Source organism: Crinia signifera, chromosome 7, assembly GCF_055691185.1.
Source record: "Crinia signifera chromosome 7, ASM5569118v1, whole genome shotgun sequence".
NCBI lineage: Eukaryota > Metazoa > Chordata > Amphibia > Anura > Myobatrachidae > Crinia > Crinia signifera.
This window is the reverse complement of record NC_139223.1, coordinates 170,470,552-170,491,229: the sequence shown is the minus strand read 5'-3', so window position 1 is coordinate 170,491,229 and position 20,678 is coordinate 170,470,552. Positions and strand designations below refer to the sequence as shown.

General features: G+C 46.3%; 1 protein-coding gene across 1 annotated transcript in view; it reads left to right on the top strand.

Moving 5' to 3' along the window:
- The window catches only part of DPP10 (dipeptidyl peptidase like 10), a 260,103-nt gene that overhangs the window by 157,271 nt on the left and 82,154 nt on the right, over positions 1 to 20,678 (top strand). The window contains exons 4-5 of the mRNA XM_083154339.1: positions 11,093 to 11,187; positions 16,765 to 16,839. Of these exons, the coding sequence (XP_083010465.1) occupies positions 11,093 to 11,187; positions 16,765 to 16,839 (170 nt within the window). The remainder of the gene's footprint in view (positions 1 to 11,092; positions 11,188 to 16,764; positions 16,840 to 20,678) is intronic.

The window sequence follows — 20,678 nt, the reverse complement described above, 5'->3', positions numbered from 1 at the left end:
GTCGACCGAGAGCATGTCGACGCCCCCCGCGCATGTCGACGTCCCCGCGCATGTCGACGCCCCCGCGCATGTCGACGCCCCCACCCCACACCCCCCCCCCCGCGTGTCGGCGCCTCCCCCCCCCCCGTGTCGACTTACCCCGTGCCGGTACCTCCGTTGTGGATCCCGGCACTGCAGCTCAGTATGCTCGGAAAGCACTTATGAAAAAAGTGTCTTCCAGAAAATGGCTGCCCCATAGGAAACCCTGTTTAAAAAAACTGTCTTTCGTATGGGGGCAGCCATTTTCTGAAAGACACTTTTTTCATAAGTGCTTTCCGAGCATACTGAGCTGCAGTGCCGGGAACCACAACGGAGATACCGGCACGGGGTAAGTCGACACGGGGGGGGGCGTCGACACGCGCGGGGGGCGTCGACACGCGCGGGGGGGGGGGCTCCAGTGCTGTGAATACTTAATGAGCGCTCATTAAGTATTCACTGTGCTGAATTTAGGACCCAGCTCATTGGCTGGGTCCTAAATACCGTTTCAGAACCGATTTTGAGCCTAAAATACCGGTTCTGAAACGGGTAGGACCCTGCATTTTAACCGGTTAGAAAAAACGTTTTTTTCTAACCGGTTAAGTGGTCCTGCACCTTTCAGACCGCACACATTACCGTTTTAAAACGGTAAAAAAACGGCAATATACCGTTTTTAAAGTGCGGTCTGAAAGGGGCATAAATGACCACACATCGGACTTATTCTGCTCGCTACGGTGGGACCGTAAACGGGCGGATCAGGTTTTGTTTTTATCTGCGCATGCGTAGCTATCGCAATGCGCAGGTGCGGCAACCTCACACCGCTCACGGACGGGGTCTATCCGTGCGAAAAAACCTGTCCGCAAGAGTACGGACATTGTGGGCGGCATGGGGGCGTTTTGAGGGGAGCGGCCGGAATAATGAGGGAAACGGGGCGTAAACATGGGCGTACACGGGGGTGTGCACACAAAATGTACGGTGCCACAACCGCCTCGATCGGTGAACGCACCGTGCATTTTAGCCCAAAAACACGCGGACGCCAAAGATAGCGCCAGACCACCCCTAGAGATACCGTATGAGAGCGGATGCCTGGGTCTGCTAATTAACGCTGATTACTACTCAAACACATATACCTGAATGTAATAAGCAATGCTGAAGCCTATTAAGTGAAAACTATTATTTCACTACCTGCAAGCCACACACAGCCCTCAAACACATTGGAAGCTTATCTTTCTATACTTCTCTACATGTAAAGGTTGGTTTAATTTGTAGGTAAAATTAATTGTAAGACGTGCTTATATATGGCAAGGTAGTTAGTTTATAACCATCTACACCCATTAAGTAAGTGTCTTTATATACTTTAAAAAGCAGGACACTCAATTTACAAAAGTCGACATGTGTCAACTTTTTCACTGTAACACCAACATAACTTTATTTAATAGTAAAACCAATGTAGGGACACATAGATAGTGATTAAAATTCCACATTAGAACATAATACATATACATGTAATGAGGGTTAAAATGTTGTTTTATTAGGGTGTTTATTAAGGTAGACAATTGAGGTAATAGAAAACAATGATTGAATAACAATTAGAATAATTCATTTAATTGTCTTAATCATAGTTGAAAGGCTTGATTAGCAGGTCCATATATATGAAGGGTATGCCACCGTGCACGGACGTACGCTCACGATCGGTGACACACGCTGAGTTTTCCATTGAAAACAGTCGAGACCCGTCCGTGCACGGTGGCGTACGCTCAGATATATGCTAGATGTCGGTGGAAAAACGGACGAGACCCGTCCGTATACGGTGGCGTACGCTCTGTTGTACGCCAGTTATCGGTGTCTAAGAGGAGATCCGTCCGTGCACGGTGGCGTACGCTCAAGTGTACGCCACTACCCTTTGTCGGTGTTTGTGGCCGTCCGTATGCGGATGTTTTGTGGGTGGACTTTCGCTCACCGTCCGCTTACGGGAAACGTACTGTGAAACGGACCATACGTTCGTTCCACCGCACCAACCAGAATAAGGCCCATCATCCGCCTGACACATTTATTTAGGGAGATGTAGCGACTGTATGATAAGTATGCAGGCGTACTCGTGTAACCACAGCATAATTAGATGCACAGAAATGTCTATCTCCTGCGGGTATGAGCCCTGCTGGGATGATAGACGTGACTATGGAGACGTAAGTCAACGATATGCAAATACACGGAACACTTATGAATTTCTGCTCATTTACAGCCACATGTAGACTAGCCGTCTTCTATGTGGTGTCAGCCACAACCGGAGCTTGTGTCTGGCATGATGGGAGGAGAAACCGCTTCTCTGTACCGAACTGGTGTCCTCCCAGCTTCCCTGTCCCTACAAGACATCTATATTATGATGAATGTCATTATCAACATCCGCAATAGATGAAGTGTTGACATGAAGAAATGTCTACATTGATTATGTTGATTTTCACCATGTCGGCACATATAAATAGTGGCGTTACAATGAGTAATCTCCTCCCGTACCTAACACCCCGACTCTCAATCCCAGGGAGTGTCTAACCCAAACTCTCCTGGCAGCATCTAAACTTGTGTTAGCATTTTGAGAAAGATCACGCCAACTTGTCAATATTCTGATCATGTTGTCTGTCAACACGTTTAACCATGCTGGCAGATTCTTGTATCGAGATACATTGCATTGTTGACATGGCAACTTCTTAACCTTCTGGGTCCCGGCAGTTATATGTAATGAGTGCCAGGCCCCCCCCATCCCCCTTTCTGCTTGTTATTATTATTATTATTAACAGTTTCTTATATAGCGCACACAGATTACGCAGCGCTTTACAGAGTATACAGTTTTAGTTGAACATTCACATCAGTCCCTGCCCCAGTGGAGCTTACAATCTACGACACATATACACGCACACACAGACATTCTAGGGTTAATTTGTTAGGAGCCAATTAACCTACCAGTATATTTTTGGGTTGTGGGAGGAAACCGGAGTACCCGGAGGAAACCCACGCAAGTACGGGGAGAATATACAAACTCCGCACAGTTAGGGCCATGGTGGGGATCGAACCCATGACCTCAGTGCTGTGAGGCAGTAATGCTAACCATTACACCATCCGTGCTTCCTAACTCTCCTGGTGGCATCTAATCCTGTGTCGCCATTCTGAAAACGTCAAGAAGTTGACATTGTGAACATGCCGGCATTCCGCTAAAGTTGCCTGTCAATACGTTGAACCATATTGTCATTCCTAGTGTCGACATTGTGGTGTTGTCATGGTAACTGTTGACATACCCTGCATGGCAAACCCTAGAACAGGTATGGCCAAGCTGTAGCCCTCCAGCTGTTGTGAGACTACACATCCCAGCATGCCTTGCCATAGTTTTACCATTCCCTAATAGCAAAACTGTGGCAAGGCATGATGGGGCGTGTAGTTTCACAACAGCCGGAGGGCAATCGTTTGGCCATGCCTGCCCTAGAACCTCCCAAAGCTGCAGATAGCTGCGGTCATTCAGGTTTTTTTCCTCCTGTTTGGGATGATCCAGAACTTAACAGCTTGAAAAATGACGCCACCCGTCTTGCAGCCATCACTTCATATCTGTGTCCTTTCCAATACCCGCCGTGATAATGGAATAAAATCTCCCTGGCAGATGACTCTAAAAAGGTTCGAAGAGCCGCGGACATTCATTATATGAGAACACATTACTGCGTTTTGCTAATTTTCATTACTGTTCTTTTTATTGCTTGAGATCTGTTTACTCGCTTATTGGATAGAGGTTGTCGTCTCCCTTCCAGCGCGCTGCAACGTCAGATGAGTGATGTCCCCTCATTGAGATGCGGAACGTGTCCTCCTGTCTGATCTCTGCTTACTGCGCAATATAAAAACATTGAATAAAAATCTCTTCTGCCTTTATGTCTCTGCTGGTATTTTTTGATGAGTTTTTATTGAGACTGTTGTCAAGATATCGGAATGATTAACAGCTTCATACATCTTAGCGACAGGAGAGGCTGTGAGCGAGCGGAGAGCAAGCTGTTTATCAAATGTGGCCCGCTGCAGGTAGCCAATTACGTGGCGGTGTAATTAGGCCTCACTGAGCGGAGGGGTCATTTAACACCCACCATTAGTCCTTCATACTCATTAACGGACATTTACTTAGAGAGTCGTTAGTAAGCGTCCAAAAAGGATTTCTATTCATCACTTTCATCGTCATTGTTACTAGAGATGAGGATTCTTTTTTTATATTTTATTTTTTAAAAATCCTTTCATGTAGTATTCTCAGAGTTCCGCATCTGGCTGCACAATCCTTCACAATGATGCGTCTGGATGTGGCCTTGAGTCTTCCCACGGACCCACCCCGTCCGACCACGCGGCGGAATGAGTTGGCTTTCAACGTCCCAGTTCTACACACACCATAGACCATAATTTCAGCAAAAGGTGGATTTACAAACTGACGCTTAGTACTGCGAACGTGCAGGGAACACGGCGCCAACGTCTCTACTGTGCATGTACAAAAACTGATCATCTGTGGTGCTGCACTGAAACGGGAGTCCGGGAGAGGTACTTATTACACATGGGTGTAAACTGTGAGCTTACCTGCACCCCTTGCATACCTCCCAACTGTCCCACTTTCAGCGGGAATGTCCCTTTTTTAAGGGATATTCCCACGTCCTGCTGGGACCGGCAGTGTCCCGCAGCGGGAGGGGGGGAGGGGAGTTGAGTGGGGGGAAGCATTTGGGAGTCCCCCCTTTCAGCCGTGATTAAACATCTATTCATGCCCTCACAGCGGCAAAAATGGGGTTGTGGCCTCGCGAGAGCATCACGAATATAGGGCAAGCCCCCTTTCTGCTGGGCCACGCATTATAAGAGTAATTCAGACCTGATCGAATGGCAGTCCATTCACAATGCGGCTGTTACTGATGGACTGCACATGCGTATGGTTTGCAGTATGTATGAGCGCGGCTGTGCCTGTATTAGGGGAGGGTGTGCGACGTCAGTACCAGGCTGAATATGCCTGTATTAGGTGAGGGTGTGTGATGTCAGCACCAGGCCGGATATACCTGTATTAGGTGAGGGTGTGTGATGTCAGCCCCAGGCCGGATATACCTGTTATAGGGGAGGGTGTGTGATGTCAGCACCAGGACGGATATACCTGTATTAGGGGAGGGTGTGTGACGTCAGCACCAGGCCGGATATACCTGTATTAGGGGAGGGTGTGTGACGTCAGCACCAGGCAGGATATAGCTGTATTAGGGGAGGTGTGTGACGTCAGCACCAGGCCGGATACACCTGTATTAGGGGAAGGTGTGTGACGTCAGCTCCAGGCCGGATATACCTGTATTAGGGGAGGGTGTGTGACGTCAGCACCAGGCCGGATACACCTGTATTAGGGGAAGGTGTGTGACGTCAGCTCCAGGCCGGATATACCTGTATTAGGGGAGGGTGTGTGATGTCAGCACCGGGCCGGATATACCTGTGTTAGGGGAGGGTGTGTGATGTCAGCACCAGGCCGGATATACCTGTGTTAGGGGAGGGTGTGTGACATCAGCACCAGGCCGGATATGCCTGTATTAGGGGAGGGTGTGTGATGTCAGCACCGGGCCGGATATGCCTGTATTAGGGGAGGGTGCGTGATGTCAGCACCAGGCCGTATATGCCTGTATTAGGGGAGGGTGCGTGATGTCAGCACCTGGCCGGATATACCTGTATTAGGGGAGGTTGTGTGACGTCAGCACCGGGCCGGATATGCCTGTATTAGGGGAGGGTGCGTGATGTCAGCACCAGGCCGTATATGCCTGTATTAGTGGAGGTGTGTACTGTCAGCACCAGGCTGGATATACCTGTATTAGGGGAGGATGTGTGATGTCAGCACCTGGCCGGATATACCTGTATTAGGGGAGGGTGTGTGACGTCAGCACCAGGCCGGATATACCTGTATTAGGGGAGGGTGTGTGACGCCAGCACCAGGCCGGATATGCCTGTATTAGGGGGTGGTGTGTGATGTCAGCCCCAGGTTGGACATGCCTGTATTAGGGGCGTGTGTGTGACGTCAGCACCAGGCCAGATATGCCTGTATTAGGGGACGGTGTGTGATGTCACCACCAGGCCGGGCATACCTGTATTAGGGGAGAGTACGTGATGTCAGCACCAGGCCGGACACGCCTTTTTCCATCGCACCGCTGAGTAAGTCTCTGGCTACTCTGTGACTGTGATGACTGGTGCCCAGTTTGACAATGGTACGATGGTGAGCCTGTTACGATGGGATGTAGAAATCTTTGCTGGCTGTAAATAGATGTGTAGCTGCACGGTGCGCACATTAATTCACAAGGCGGGATTTCACTCTAGTGGGGCGGCATCTTTTCCGAGCGCTGGCCATGTGAATTTGCGGGTGTGCGATCATATCTGAATTACCCCCATAGATGCAACATGTTGGGTATTTGCACTACTGAGCTAGATAAAATAATCCTAAATAAATTAAAGGTCCCATGGTTTTGTTGGCTAAGAGAAAAAAAAAGGTGTTTGATCGGCCCATATATCATTAATCATATACAGTAGTCAATGGGATGTGGGTGTGATATTAGTAACCAGGAGAACTTGGCAATATGTGATTCTACTGGGCCAAGGTATCGATGAGCGATGAGCTTGTTACTGTAATGCAACCATTTCTGTGGAGGTCACTAGTTTGCAAGGGACAGCCATACTTTTTGTTATGGCACTGGTCAGCAGTTACTGCTGGTAAGCCCAGCATACTTCCTTTAAGATGTCAGAAATTCCTTCTGGGTAGTCCAGCAACAGGGCCTTTGTGATGTCAGCAGTTTCTGCTGGTAGTCTAGCAATAAGGACATTGTGATGTCAGCAGTTACTTCTCGGTAACTCAGCAATAGGGGCTTTCTGATGTTAGCAGTTACTGCTGTGTGGCACAGCAATATGGCCATTGTTCTGTCAGTGGTTACTGCTGGGTGGCCCCGCAACATAGTAATTGTGATGTCAGCAGGTTTTTCTGTACCTGCTGACATCAGCAGTTACTGCTTGTTAACCCAGCAATAGGGCCTTTGTGATTTCAGCAGTTACTGCTGTGTGACCCAGCAATATGGCAATTGTGATGTCAGCAGTTACTTCTGTGTAGCCAAGCAACAGGACCTTTGTGATGTCAGTAGTTACTGCTTGGTAATCCAGCAATAGGGCCTTTGTGATGTCAGCAGTTACTGCTGTGTGGCCCAGCAATATGGCAATTGTGATGTCAGCAGTTACTTGTGTGTAGCCAAGCAATAGGGCCTTTGTGATGTCTGCAGTTACTGCAGGGTGGCCCCGCAATATGATCTTTCAGATGTCAGTAGTTATTGCTGGGTATCCCAGCAACAGGTCTTTTGGGATGTGGATTGTGATAAAAATTGCCCCACGATGTCATAATATGAATTGGGGCATGCACAGTGCGGTATATAAAGTGAACTGGCAGCATGCACATAGTGTGACATATAGGGGGTCATTCTGGTTGACTCACAAAGCTGAAAATTTTGCAGCTTTGCCAGTCAAACACCACCCGCCGCCCGCACGAATGCCTGCCCACCACATGTATGCCGAATTTCCCCATGCACCTTGCGAATGGATGTTTTGCAGCCTTGCATGTGGGGGTGAAATCATTTAATGGTCACCACAAGCGGTCGCAAATCTAAGCCAGTCTCAGGCCTTGTACGGGAAGAGGGCGGGCAGCTGACATCTGGTGATGTCAGCTGCCAGTCATTTTTATGGGAAAGCCCACCCCCCACACCCTCCGCATGCACTGCTCCATGGCGACCGGACCGGTGACTATACAGGTCACTGCGTCTGTTCGCAGTCGGAGCCTGCATGTGCGCATAAATGCTTACTCACATGTACAGTAGCAAAACATCACTCCCCCGTGGAAACCTGCAGAGGAGCGATCAGACTTTTGTAGAATGAGGGTCCTAATGTGAACTTTTAAAGTGGCCTCACATTGTCTCTGGTTTGCAGCACATGTTCATGCAAAAAGTAGGGACAAATATATGTAGGAAATAATATCAGGACTCTGTACAGAACCATTGTTACCCTCCCTATGAATAGTTTTTTACTTTCTGAAGAGTGCGCGTGTGTGTGTGCGCGTGTGTACGCGTGCGCGTGTGGGAGGATGTTTACATTGCCTGGAGCATCCAGACTTCTAGTTACAGCTCTGCTTTCATATATAATAAGTAGTATACTTCAATAGAGAGTAACTCAAAGACAGAGTCTCTTTGGTAATCGTACCGGAGGTAAAGTAAAACTTTTCTGATCCATATTCCGGAATGTTCAATGTGCTTTAGAAGTGCCTTAACCCTTTCAGTGCCAAAGGAATTGATCAAAATAGATGTTGAAAATTGCCAAACAAACCTTGTTATTTACCCTTTGAGTGCCAACGTTGCTGTGAGAGGTCCTCAAAATATCCGCTAAAAATGCCAGCGCCGCTCACAGCGACTGTTCTTGGGTGTAATATTTAACACAGCTGGCCCCACTGTGGTACACTGCAGGCCCCGGGAGGGATGCGGGACTGTCTGGTGAAAATCTGGACTGTTTGGTGAAAACTGGGACAGTTGGGACTGGAAGTAAGAAAGTGGACGCCGCCAAGGGTGCTTGAAGACAGTTGGAGGCCCATTGGCAGTTTCCTCTGTTCGGGTCCCCTCTTCTCCCCTGGAAGAACCACAGCACTATAGAAGTCTGACCGCTAGAGGGACCAGACTCTACAGGACTCAGGGGCCCATGTGCTCGGTACACGGTGCACCCATTATATATACACCACTGGTCGCCGTATACCTGCCGTGTCTCCTTTGCCTCCGTACTTCTGAGCTGATGTTTATGTTAATGGCGCAGTGTCTTGTGTTGTTATTTATCTGATTAGAGTGTCACGTTTTGCTGATGGAAAGCTGCTGCCATATGACTATAGGGGGTGTAGACTTCTCTTCATGTGAATCAATAGGAATTGTAATTATGTTCTGTTATACAATATTGAGAATTTAATGGCTCATAAGAGGAGTGTGACTTCCCCCAATGCAATCTGTTTAATATTGTGACTTTCAGACGATTTCAGCACCAGAAATGTGGAGACCAGCAGGGACGTAACTAAATGTTTGTGCGCCTCATAGCAATAGCTTGTAAGGGCCTCATTTATTAAATATATACTGTATAAGTGTATATAACACATGTAACTGTGACAGGGAAGGTGGCCCCTCTCAGCTCTGGGCCCCATAGCAGCTGCACTCCCTGCACCTATGGTAGCTACACCCTGTATATAACACATGTAACTGTGACAGGGAAGGTGGCTCCTCTCAGCTCTGGGCCCCATAGCAGCTGCACTCCCTGCACTTATGGTAGCTACACCCTGTATATAACACATGTAACTGTGACAGGTAAGGTGGCCCCTCTCAGCTCTGGGCCCCATAGCAGCTGCACTCCCTGCACCTATGGTAGCTACACCCTGTATATAACACATGTAACTGTGACAGGGAAGGTGGCCCCTCTCAGCTCTGGGCCCCATAGCAGCTGCACTCCCTGCACCTATGGTACTTACACCCTGTATATAACACATGTAACTGTGACATGGAAGGTGGCTCCTCTCAGCTCTGGGCCCCATAGCAGCTGCACCCCCTGCACCTATGGTAGCTACACCCCTGTATATAACACATGTAACTGTGACAGGGAAGGTGGCCCCTCTCAGCTCTGGGCCCATAGCAGCTGCACCCCCTGCATCTATGGTAGTTACACCCCTGTATATAACACATGTAACTGTGACAGGGAAGGTGGCCCCTCTCAGCTCTGGGCCCCACAGCAGCTGCACCCCCTGCACCTATGGTAACTACACCACTGTATATAACACATGTGACTTTGACAGGGGAGGTGGCCCCTCTCAGCTCTGGGCCCCATAGCAGCTGCACACTCTGCACCTATGGTAGCTATGCTTTATGTAACACATGTTTAGACTTCAAAACAAATATACAGGTTTGTGTTAAACAAACACAATTACACAATGCTGTACTTGAGGGATATATTCCTATTATAATCTCATATACACTTGTGCATGGGACATTAACTTGAGCGCAGAATGTGAAGATATACGGTGCATATGAGATACATTAGCAATCTCCTTCCGGAACAAAGGTGCCCCATTTATTTCCCAGAAGTGAACTAGTAATCTATGAATGACTGAGAGAAGACAGACAGAGCCACTTCGTTCCTGGAGAGATTACTGATAGATATAAACACTGTCAGCAACCCATGTACGCAATCTTCCAGTCATCTGTATATTAATGAGCTTTAGGAACGTCTGAGCTCCATGATGTGAATAGTAATTGGCAGTGAATTAGATTGGATATCATTCCGCCCGTGCCAGGGATATCAGGGACAGATCCAGCGAGAATTATTGCAGCTGACGCGTTTCTTCATAAAAACTGGCAATTTCATCAGAGGCAAATTGCATCAATGAATGGGGCTTCTTTATAATTGGGGCAGTTTGGATCAGAGGTATAGCTCTGACAACACCTTGTGGGGGGGGGGGGGGGGGGAGGATGTAACAATGTATTGATGATTTGGCAAGGTCAGACAGGCAAAAAAGTTCCACTTAGCCTAGGAACAAAATATTGACATGGGGAGATGTATTGAGTCTTCTAAAGACCTCAAGTTTAGACATTTCTGATAGCAACTATATACATGATATCTGGATGCTGATTGGTTGCCTGCATTTCCCCGAACACTCCCAGCGGTTTCCTAGGCACGCCTGTGTTTTTCTTAGCACTCCCCTAAACGGACGGATTTCACGGCCACACGCCTCCTTCCTGGTAATCCCCTTGCATAGGGCGTGTATATGGAAATAGTAGCAGGATTTCATCACAGCACCGCCTCGCGCATGCGTACTACCGGCTATACGCATGCACAGTGTCTTTACAATCGGACGCTGCGATCGGGTCTGAATTATCCTTTGTTTTAGTAGAAACTGGTTAAAGCGTTTTATAGGATGTCATAAACTAGTAATTCATCAATCCCCCTTCTCACTGTATAATTCCTATCGCTGATGACAGTTTTTGTCTTGTTTTCTTTCTAGAACATGAGATTGTGTATAAAAACAAGGACGGGTACGTCTACAGATTAAACATAGAGACCAACGAGACCAGCACGCTTCTGGAAAATGCAACGTTTGTAAGTATCATATATATCGTATGTGGTCTTCTATATTTGTGTGTGTATAGGGCTGCCATCAGAAGTGGCATAACTCCCAACTGTCCCGGTATTTGGGGACGATTCCACGTCCCGCCCGGAGGCGCGGCCTTAGGACGCATCATCCCCTGAGGCCATGACCCCTTTTCAGTCGCGCAATTTCGCCGCGCACGGGTCCCGATCCAGGCGGCCGCAAAGTTGAGAAGTATGCAATTGTAGGGTCTGGTCCTGATACAACAGGCGGGGTTCCCTTTCTATTCCCGAACCACCACCATGGCTGCTGAGACCTCCTGTGTCTACTTCACTGTCTGCACAATTCTACCTGTGCATTGATTCCAAGGAAACAGGAACTTTTGTTTATGACAAATTACACTTGATAGACTCCAGTCGTTGGCCCCTTTTCTCTCTGGGCCCTCTTTGTACCCCCCCCCCCCCCCCCCGATGGTATATATATATGTATATAGTTTTGACATTACCAACAAGAATACTGTTTAGCATCATGGCCCCTACTGTGGAACAGGAAATGCCGCTTCAAAGGAGGAAATTACCTCATCATATCGAAATATCTTTCCCAGAGTTCCAGATGCAAAATAGAAGGTGGCAAATCCACTTATCTCTAGTTATAACATTAATTGCTTCGTTATTTTATTGGCCCTTATTCAGATTTGATCGCAGTACAAATTTGTTCTCAAAATGGGCAAAACCATGTGCACTGCAGGTGGGGCAGATGTAACATGTGCAGAGAGAGTTAAATTTGGGTGGGGTGTGTTGAAACTGAAATCTAAATTGCAGTGTAAAAATAATGCAGCCAGTATTTACCCATACCCTACAACTGTACTGAATTTGCCGGTACAGTACCGTTTTTTTAACAGTCTGTACCGGCAAATGTAGATTGTACCGAATGTACCGTTTTTTTCCAGATTGCGGCGGTCAGACACTCTGTGTATAATTTCCATCCTGCAGGAAGTCTCTGCCCTCATTCTCCCAGACACTTGTGGGCGCGAAGGGCTGAGTGGGGTGCGGTGGTCTGCTAGCCCCGGCGCACATGATGGGGGATCATTATCGCATCGGAGCCGGCTGCCTGCCTGAACTTCACAGCACATCCGTGCCACAAGTAGATGGCGGGGCTCAGGCTGCATGACATGTGCACCTGCTGCAGCTCATGTCACATGGTGGCTTGGTGGTCTGCTGGCATAATAAATACGTATATTTAATATACTTATTTATTAAATATGCATATTAAATATACTTATGGTATTTAATTTGCCAGCAGCCCACCAAGCCACCATGTGACATGAGCTGCATCAGGCGCTGGGCCGGGTGCCTGAGGATGTGACCACGCCCATTTCACATAAGTCCCCACCCACTTTACCCATGGTCACGCCCCTTCCTATATGTGTACTGATTTTTGGCCTTCAAATGTTGGAGGGTATGTTTCCCCTGCACAGAAACAAAATAACTCACCCAAATCTAATTCACTCTCTGCATGTTACATCTGTTTTGCCAATTTTCAGAACAAGTCTGTACTGCAATGATCTGAATTAGGGCCATTGTGTCTAACACTAGTATAGAGATACATGGAACTTTCTGGAGTTAGAAATCGCCACACTCCGTAAAGCAGATTTACCCAGTAGAGTCGTCATTGTCAGGTGGTTGGGGCCATGTTATTCCTTAACATTATAAATCCCAGCAAAATGGAGGCACTTTTCCTTCACAATGCGGAGGGCTGCACCTGGAACCGTCGCTCGCTTATCTGCGGTTAATTCCTGATTTGAGAACACTGGAATTCTTTCATCTGTGAAGTTCCGTGTTGCTGTAAGCACTCATTAAGTATGAAATAATTGGGCCTATTAGTATAAACACTTTTAGACAGATGCCTTGACGGCTTTTTATGTCTCCTCCATGCCGAGCACCTTATAATTAATGCAATCTTATAAAGGATTAGGAAGCTAAACATTCAAATTCTCTCTTGTGATATATGTAGAAAATAGGCTTAAATGATACAAATGAACGCCAGCTTGTGCAGTAACGCCGGAATGTTTCCCCTTTGTATTTTTCTAACAGGAATATTAACCCTTTGAGCGCAGAGCGAATTTGTCAAAATTGGTGTGAAAATTGCCAGGCAAACCTTTTTATTCATCATATTGACCTGTAATGTGACCTTTATATAGAAAATATAATCTATTTTCACACAACGTTTTGTGTTTGAATTTATATAACAAATGTGAGCGATGTGGCACTCAAAGGGTTAAACTAGTAGTTGTTACATAGCTTGGCTAGATTTACCCGGATTGGCTTATAAAGCTGCTTCCAGATCTCAGTGCCCCATACAGTTCCATTGTTTGCCTTCTCTTCCATATAACCAACTTAATAATTCCTCTCAGTGGCCACCTGGAATTTTGATTGAGTGATAACATACTGTACCTCTGGGGTAGAAATGTTTACAGCCCCGTCTCTCCTCTGTTCCCCCTCCCTCCTGCCGGGGACTGGAATGTACAGCAGGACTCGGAGCACAGGCAGAAGAATTCACTGTGATTCTACAATATACGGGGACTCTTGCCTGAGATCCGAGTTCTGCTGTACATTCCCATTCACAACAGCAGAGCGGGGGAGGAAGAGGGGACAGGGGGGGGGGGGACGGAGCAGACACTGCTGCCAATCAATGTTTAATGGGACCCTTAGTGCCCCCTAGGAGCCAGCACGCAGGTCCCATGACCCCCTAGTTCCCCCCCGAATTAGAGCCTTGGGCCGACTCGCTATATGCTGGGGTAAGTTAACTAAGATGGGAGTTCTATTGAAGATAGAAATTAACCAGGGTCACCTTGAAACAGGAAGTAGCGGGGTTTCTGGAACAAAACGATAGCACAGGTACCCGCCAGAAAATATCAGGCCCCTAATAAATGGATACACACTATAAGATTATCAGTCCAGTCTTTCTGGTTGGAATGAAAATCTGGTAATGTATGGGAGCAGATGACAATCAACCAATTGCTCTCAAACTATGAAAAAACAGTATAGACGATTGCTAGAGCTGCCACCACATCATGCAGTGTAAGGGACAGAGCGGAGCAGCTGCACATAACCAGCGGTAGCAGCTTCTTCTACCAAATTTGCTGTGTGTGGATCTGAGTCCTCAAACATCGCACTGGACCAGAGATTAGCTGCCAGGAAGAAGAGACAGGAGCCTTACCATAAGGTGGGAGAATGTGAGCTTAGAAATGATTGTGTAGTTATTTATTATGGATGCTTAACCTTTCCCTGACCACCGATTTATATTATGGAAATCCATACTTGGCTACCCTCCTGGAATGGCCGGGAGGCTCCTAAAAATCTGATCCCACTCCCGGCCCAGCAGAAAGGTGGGAAAGCCTCAAACATGACCTCGGATGCCCCTGCACCCCCTCTACACTGGTTAAATACCGCAATTCAAGGCTCTTCGAAGGGGGGGGGGGGGGGGGGGGGCAAAAAAGATGCAAATTGCATAATGTTAGCCCCACCCTTCCTTGTTGACTTGTAAATCATGTTATTTGCTGCACCGTGGGGTGGGGTGGGGTGAGGTGTGTGTGTGCCACTAGATACAACCTTTGCAGGAGTTTCAGCTGTGGATAAGGACGAGAACAGTTTCCCCTCCTCAGTTCCGTCTCTTTCAACAAATAAAAACTCAGAGCGTCGATTCTAATTACCTTTAAATAGAAGTTACCGAATTTCCAGCGTGATAAAGGGGCAGGTGTTGGAACCTGATAAAAAGACAGAGTGGAGCTTAAATGGTATTGTGAAATGAATAAGTAATTGGGGACACACGTCAGTGCTTGCAATGTACAAATCATTACACACATGTAATAAATGTGTTTCTGGGAGAAATGATTCTACTCATACCCCATAATACAGAATGTAACTAATGTTTTATGTAGCAATTTGTATTTATTAAAACCATTTGCCTTAATTTAAGTGTACAATTTCTTTCTGTCCTAATCTTTACAAACCTGTCACTGTCAACCGAGAATAATTAGCATAATTATTATTTAAATCCTTAGGAAAATAACTCATGTAATATTATAAGGCGTGCGGAATTTCTAGGAAGGGATATTTCTGAAACCTTCTCTTATACGCCTTTCACACCGCACCTCGGACCCGGGTTATTACCTGGTTTGAGACGTGTCAACCCGGGTTGAGGTACGGTATGAAAGCACCAACGCTTATAACCCTGGTCGACCAACCCAGCAGTTTGACACAGGGTATAACAAGAATGGGTTAACTGTTTGAGTGCCAATAGTTCTGAAAAATGTGCAATATACAGATGTAGCCACTATCATTCAGTGGGGTCTGGCGGTCGGATTGCCAACTGCCAGCCCCCAGAAGGGGACGTGCGCGCACGAGACTCTCGCGCGTACCCTTCCAACGGAGCTCCCGCCGCCTCCCCATCACTGTCCGTCGGTCCCCGCCGCCTCCCCGCACCCCCCTAACCCTGCCCATCTCCCTGAAGCAGAGATGGGCAGGGTTTGTGTCCCCCGACGGCCGAAAACTGGGACGCGTGTGAGATGCTCGTGCATCCCAGTCCGATCGCCAGTGGGGGCATTCTGGCAAGCTCCGGCGCCAACTGAGAGGCACCCCATCTGTATCTGCTAAAAATGCCGGCTTCGCTCACATATAAATTAAAATAAAAAATGTGTGTAAAAGATGATATTTCCTATATAAGGTAACATTACAGGTCGTTATGATGAATGCAAATGTTTTCTTTGCAATTTTCACACCTATTTTGACAAATTCACTTGGCATGCAAAGGGTTAAAGGTCAAGGACAAATGAACTCATGCGCTAAATATAGTATATATCCAAATGTATATTATTGGAGGGACAACCTATCCTAAATAATCTGCTGCAGTTCCAATAGATCTCTGTATGTGGTCGTCTACTAATTACCAGATAAGAAACAACGGCGAGGAACTGTGCATTAAAACAAGGGGATATACTGATGATTCTGTTAGCAATATGTAAGATAGTTACACATGGTTATTACAATAGACATGTGCATAAGATGATACATTTATAAAGGCACCATTCTCAGGAACACGAAGAAACAATGTTACAAATCAATAGTAGTATGATAACCACTGTTACATAAAAAGTACAGGCTTTAGGTTGACATCTTAAATAGGTCGACATAAGTAAAATCGACAGGGTCGGAAGGTCGACATAAGCATTTAATCTGAAAGCGCCAGACCCGGGTCCGACTCAGTTTTGCGACGTGAAAGGGGTAATAGTATTTTCTCTGGGGATATTTGTTATGGTATATGACATTTAGCAGACAATATTAGGTAACATACAGTACTACAAGGATCTGCGGCTGAACCGTCTCAGAAAATTATTGGTAAAATAATGTTTTTACAGGTTTCCTGCAACCAAATAAAGGTGTAAATTTACTAAAGCTTCTAAAAATGAAAAGAGGTGCTGTTTCCCATAGAAACCAATCAGTCTATTAATCATTTCTCAGTTGCATCGTAGACAATGATAGGCCGATGTCTGATCACGTGTCACATCTTTGTCATATTCTGCTTTCTAGGTAACATTCAAAGCATCTCGGTATTCGGTGTCACCGGACCTGCGCTACGTGCTCCTGGCGTACGATGTAAAACAGGTAAATATTCTCCTACTGTCTATAAGTATTTAGAGAGAAATCGGGTATTGGTTCGGATGCTCTGTTATTCCTCTCCTGGTTCTCTCTGGACCTCCAATACATTGTTCTTCTCTACTTGGATCAAGGCTGGATTAACCCCTTTAGTGCCAATAGCTCTGTGACAGATGTGCAAAATATACGCCATAAATCCCAGCATCGCTCACATTTGTTATATAAACTAAAAAAACCTCTATATATGGTAACATTACTGGTCATTGGGCCAGATGTATCAAGCTTTAAAAAAAAAAAGTGATAAAATGGGCTGGGTTTGAAAAATGACAAGTGGGAGCTGATTGGCTGGCTGTTTATCACTCTCCATTTTATCACATTTAAAGCTTGATACATCTGGTCCATTATAATTAATACAAATGTTTGCTCGGCAATTTTCACACTTTTTAAAAAAAAATCCACTTGGCACTCAAAGGGTTAAGGTCTGTGGGGGCCCCTGGGCAACAAATTCTGGGGGCCACTATCAATTGAATTATTAAAGTGTACATATAACATTATACAGCCTCCCCCTTGTCCATATAATACTACACAGCTGGCCCATCTACATAATCTATAACTGGAGATGGAAGCTGTGTGCTCCTCCCCCAACCTATCTGACACTTTCCCCAGTTCTCAAATAGCGAAGGTATCTGGGTGAACCACTAGCATAACATGCATCGCAATGGGCACCCAGCACTAGGTTGCTGTGGCAGGTGGAGTCAGACAGTATGTGGGGGCCCCTAGTGTGTGGGGGCCCTGGGACAACTGCCCATTTCACCCCACCTATAATCCGGCTCTGCTACCGATTCTTCCCAACAGTGACTAACATTTCTCCTTTACCACAGCTGAAGGTTCTTCACTATGACTATTGATTCTCCCCTAATATAAGTACTTGTTCTCCTCCACCATGACTGATGGTTCTCCTTCACTATGACTGCTGATTCTCCCCTAACATAATTATTGGTTCTCCTTCACCATGACTGATGGTTCTCCTTCACTTTGACTACTAATTCTCCCATAAAATAACTACTGGTTTTTCTCCACCATGACTGATGGTTCTACTTCACTATGACTGCTGATTCTCCCCTAACATAATTATTGGTTCTCCTTCACCATCACTGATGGTTCTCCTTCACCATGACTGATGGTTCTCCTTCACTGTGACTGCTGATTCTCCCCTAACATAATTATTGGTTCTCCTTCACCATGACTGATGGTTCTCCTTCATTATGACTATTGCTTCTTCCCTAATATAAGTATTTGTTTTCCTCCACCATGACTGATGGTTCTCCTTTACTTTTACTACTGATTCTCCCTTAACATACGTACTGGTTCTCCTTCACCATGACTTATGGTTCTCCTTAACTTTGACTTCTGATTCTCCCATAATATAAATACTGGTTCTCCTCCACCATAACTGATGTTTCTCCTTCATTATGACTACTGGTTCTCCCATAAAATAACTACTGGTTTCCTCCACCATGACTGATGGTTCTACTTCACTATGACTGCTGATTCTCCCCTAACATAATTATTGGTTCTCCTTCACCATGACTGATGGTTCTCCTTCACTTTAACTACTGATTCTCCCATAAAATAACTACTGGTTTCCTCCACCATGTCTGATGGTTCTACTTCACTATGACTGCTGATTCTCCCCTAACATAAATATTGGTTCACCTTCACCATGACTGATGGTTCTCCTTCACTGTGACTACTGATTCTCCCATAAAATAACTACTGGTTTCCTCCACCATGACTGATGGTTCTACTTCACTATGACTGCTGATTCTCCCCTAACATAATTATTGGTTCTCCTTCACCATTACTGATGGTTCTCCTTCACTGTGACTGCTGATTCTCCCCTAACATAATTATTGGTTCTCCTTCACCATGACTGATGGTTCTCCTCCACCATGACTGATGGTTCTCCTTCACTTTAACTACTGATTCTCCCATAAAAATAACTACTGGTTCCCTCCACCATGACTGATGGTTCTACTTCACTATGACTGCTGATTCTCCCCTAACATAATTATTGGTTCTCCTTCACCATGACTGATGGTTCTACTTCACTGTGACTGCTGATTCTCCCCTAACATAATTATTGGTTCTCCTTCACCATGACTGATGGTTCTCCTTCATTATGACTATTGATTCTTCCCTAATATAAGTATTTGTTTTCCTCCACCATGACTGATGGTTCTCCTTCACTTTTACTACTGATTCTCCCCTAACATACGTACTGTTCTCCTTCACCATGACTTATGGTTCTCCTTAACGTTGACTTCTGATTCTACCATAATATAAATTCTCCTCCAGAATAACCGATGGTATTCCTTCATTGAGACTACTGATTATTTATTATATAACTACTAGTTATTTTCCATATAACTTACACCTACCCCCCCCCCCCTGTTCTCCTCTGTCTTAATTGCCTATGTCCCTTTATTATGACTGTCTGTTCTTGTCTAACATGAATGCATTTTCCCTGTACATTGACTACATGTGTCCCTCTACCCTTAGAGCCTTTTCCTCTCTACCATGACTACCTGTTCCTTTCTACCCTGACTGCCTGTTCTCTTTTACTCTAGCCCCCTGTACTCCTCTACCCTGACTGCCTGTTCTCCTCTACCCTGACTGCCTGTTCTCCTCTACCCTGACTGCCTGTTCTCCTCTACCCATACTGCCTGCTCTCCTCTACCATGACTGTCTTTTCTCCTCTACCATGACTGTCTTTTCTCCTCTACCATGACTGTCTTTTCTCCTCCACCATGACTGTCTTTTCTCCTCCACCTTGACTGTCTGTTCTCCTCTACCCTGGCTGTCTGTTCTTCTCTACTCTGGCTGTCTATTCTCCTCTACCATGACTGTATGTTCTCCTATGCCCTGACTGTCTGTTCCCCTTTATACTGGCTGCCTGTACCTCTTTGTCCTTGCTGCCTGTTCTCCTCTACCATGGCTACCTGTTCTCCTCTACCATAGCTACCTGTTCTCCTCTACCCTGACTGCCAGTTCTCCTCTTCCCTAGCTGCCTGTTCTCCCATACAATGACTGCCTGTTCTCCTATACAGTGATTGCCTGTTCTCCTATACAGTGATTGCCTGTTCCCCTCTACCCTGGCTGCCTGTTCTCCTCTACCCTTGCTGCCTGTTCTCCTCTACCCTGGCTGCCTGTTCTCCTCTACCCTGGCTGCCTGTTCTCCTCTACCCTGACTGCCTGTTCTTGACTACCCTGGCTGCCTGTTCTCCTCTACCCTGGCTGCCTGTTCTCCTCTTCCCTGGCTGCCTGTTCTCCTCTTCCCTGGCTGCCTGTTCTCCTCTACCCTGGCTGCCTGTTCTCCTCTTCCCTGGCTGCCTGTTCTCCTCTTCCCTGGCTGCCTGTTCTCCTCTACCCTGGCTGCCTGTTCTCCTCTTCCCTGGCTGCCTGTTCTCCTCTTCCCTGGCTGCCTGTTCTTGACTACCCTGTTCTCCTGAACAATGACTAATATTTTTTTCATTCCCAGCTCCACGTCTGGGCCTCACATGCAATGAATGTGTAGTTGTGCTTTTTTTCTTGATGATCTTGGTTCCATTCTCTACTTGTACACAATTCAGAATCTGTTTGTTTCATTCTCCTCCTTCTTGTTTTATTCACATCCGTTTTTATTTCCCAATTTCTCTCGTGTAGTAAAATATGAAAAGCTCATTACAAAGAATCTAATGAATCCATTTATCATGCTATATCTGTGTGTGACATGACTGATGTCTTGTTTGCTGCACATTAAGCAGATTGCCCCATTTGCTTACAGTGATATCTGCGGCGTCTTTCTG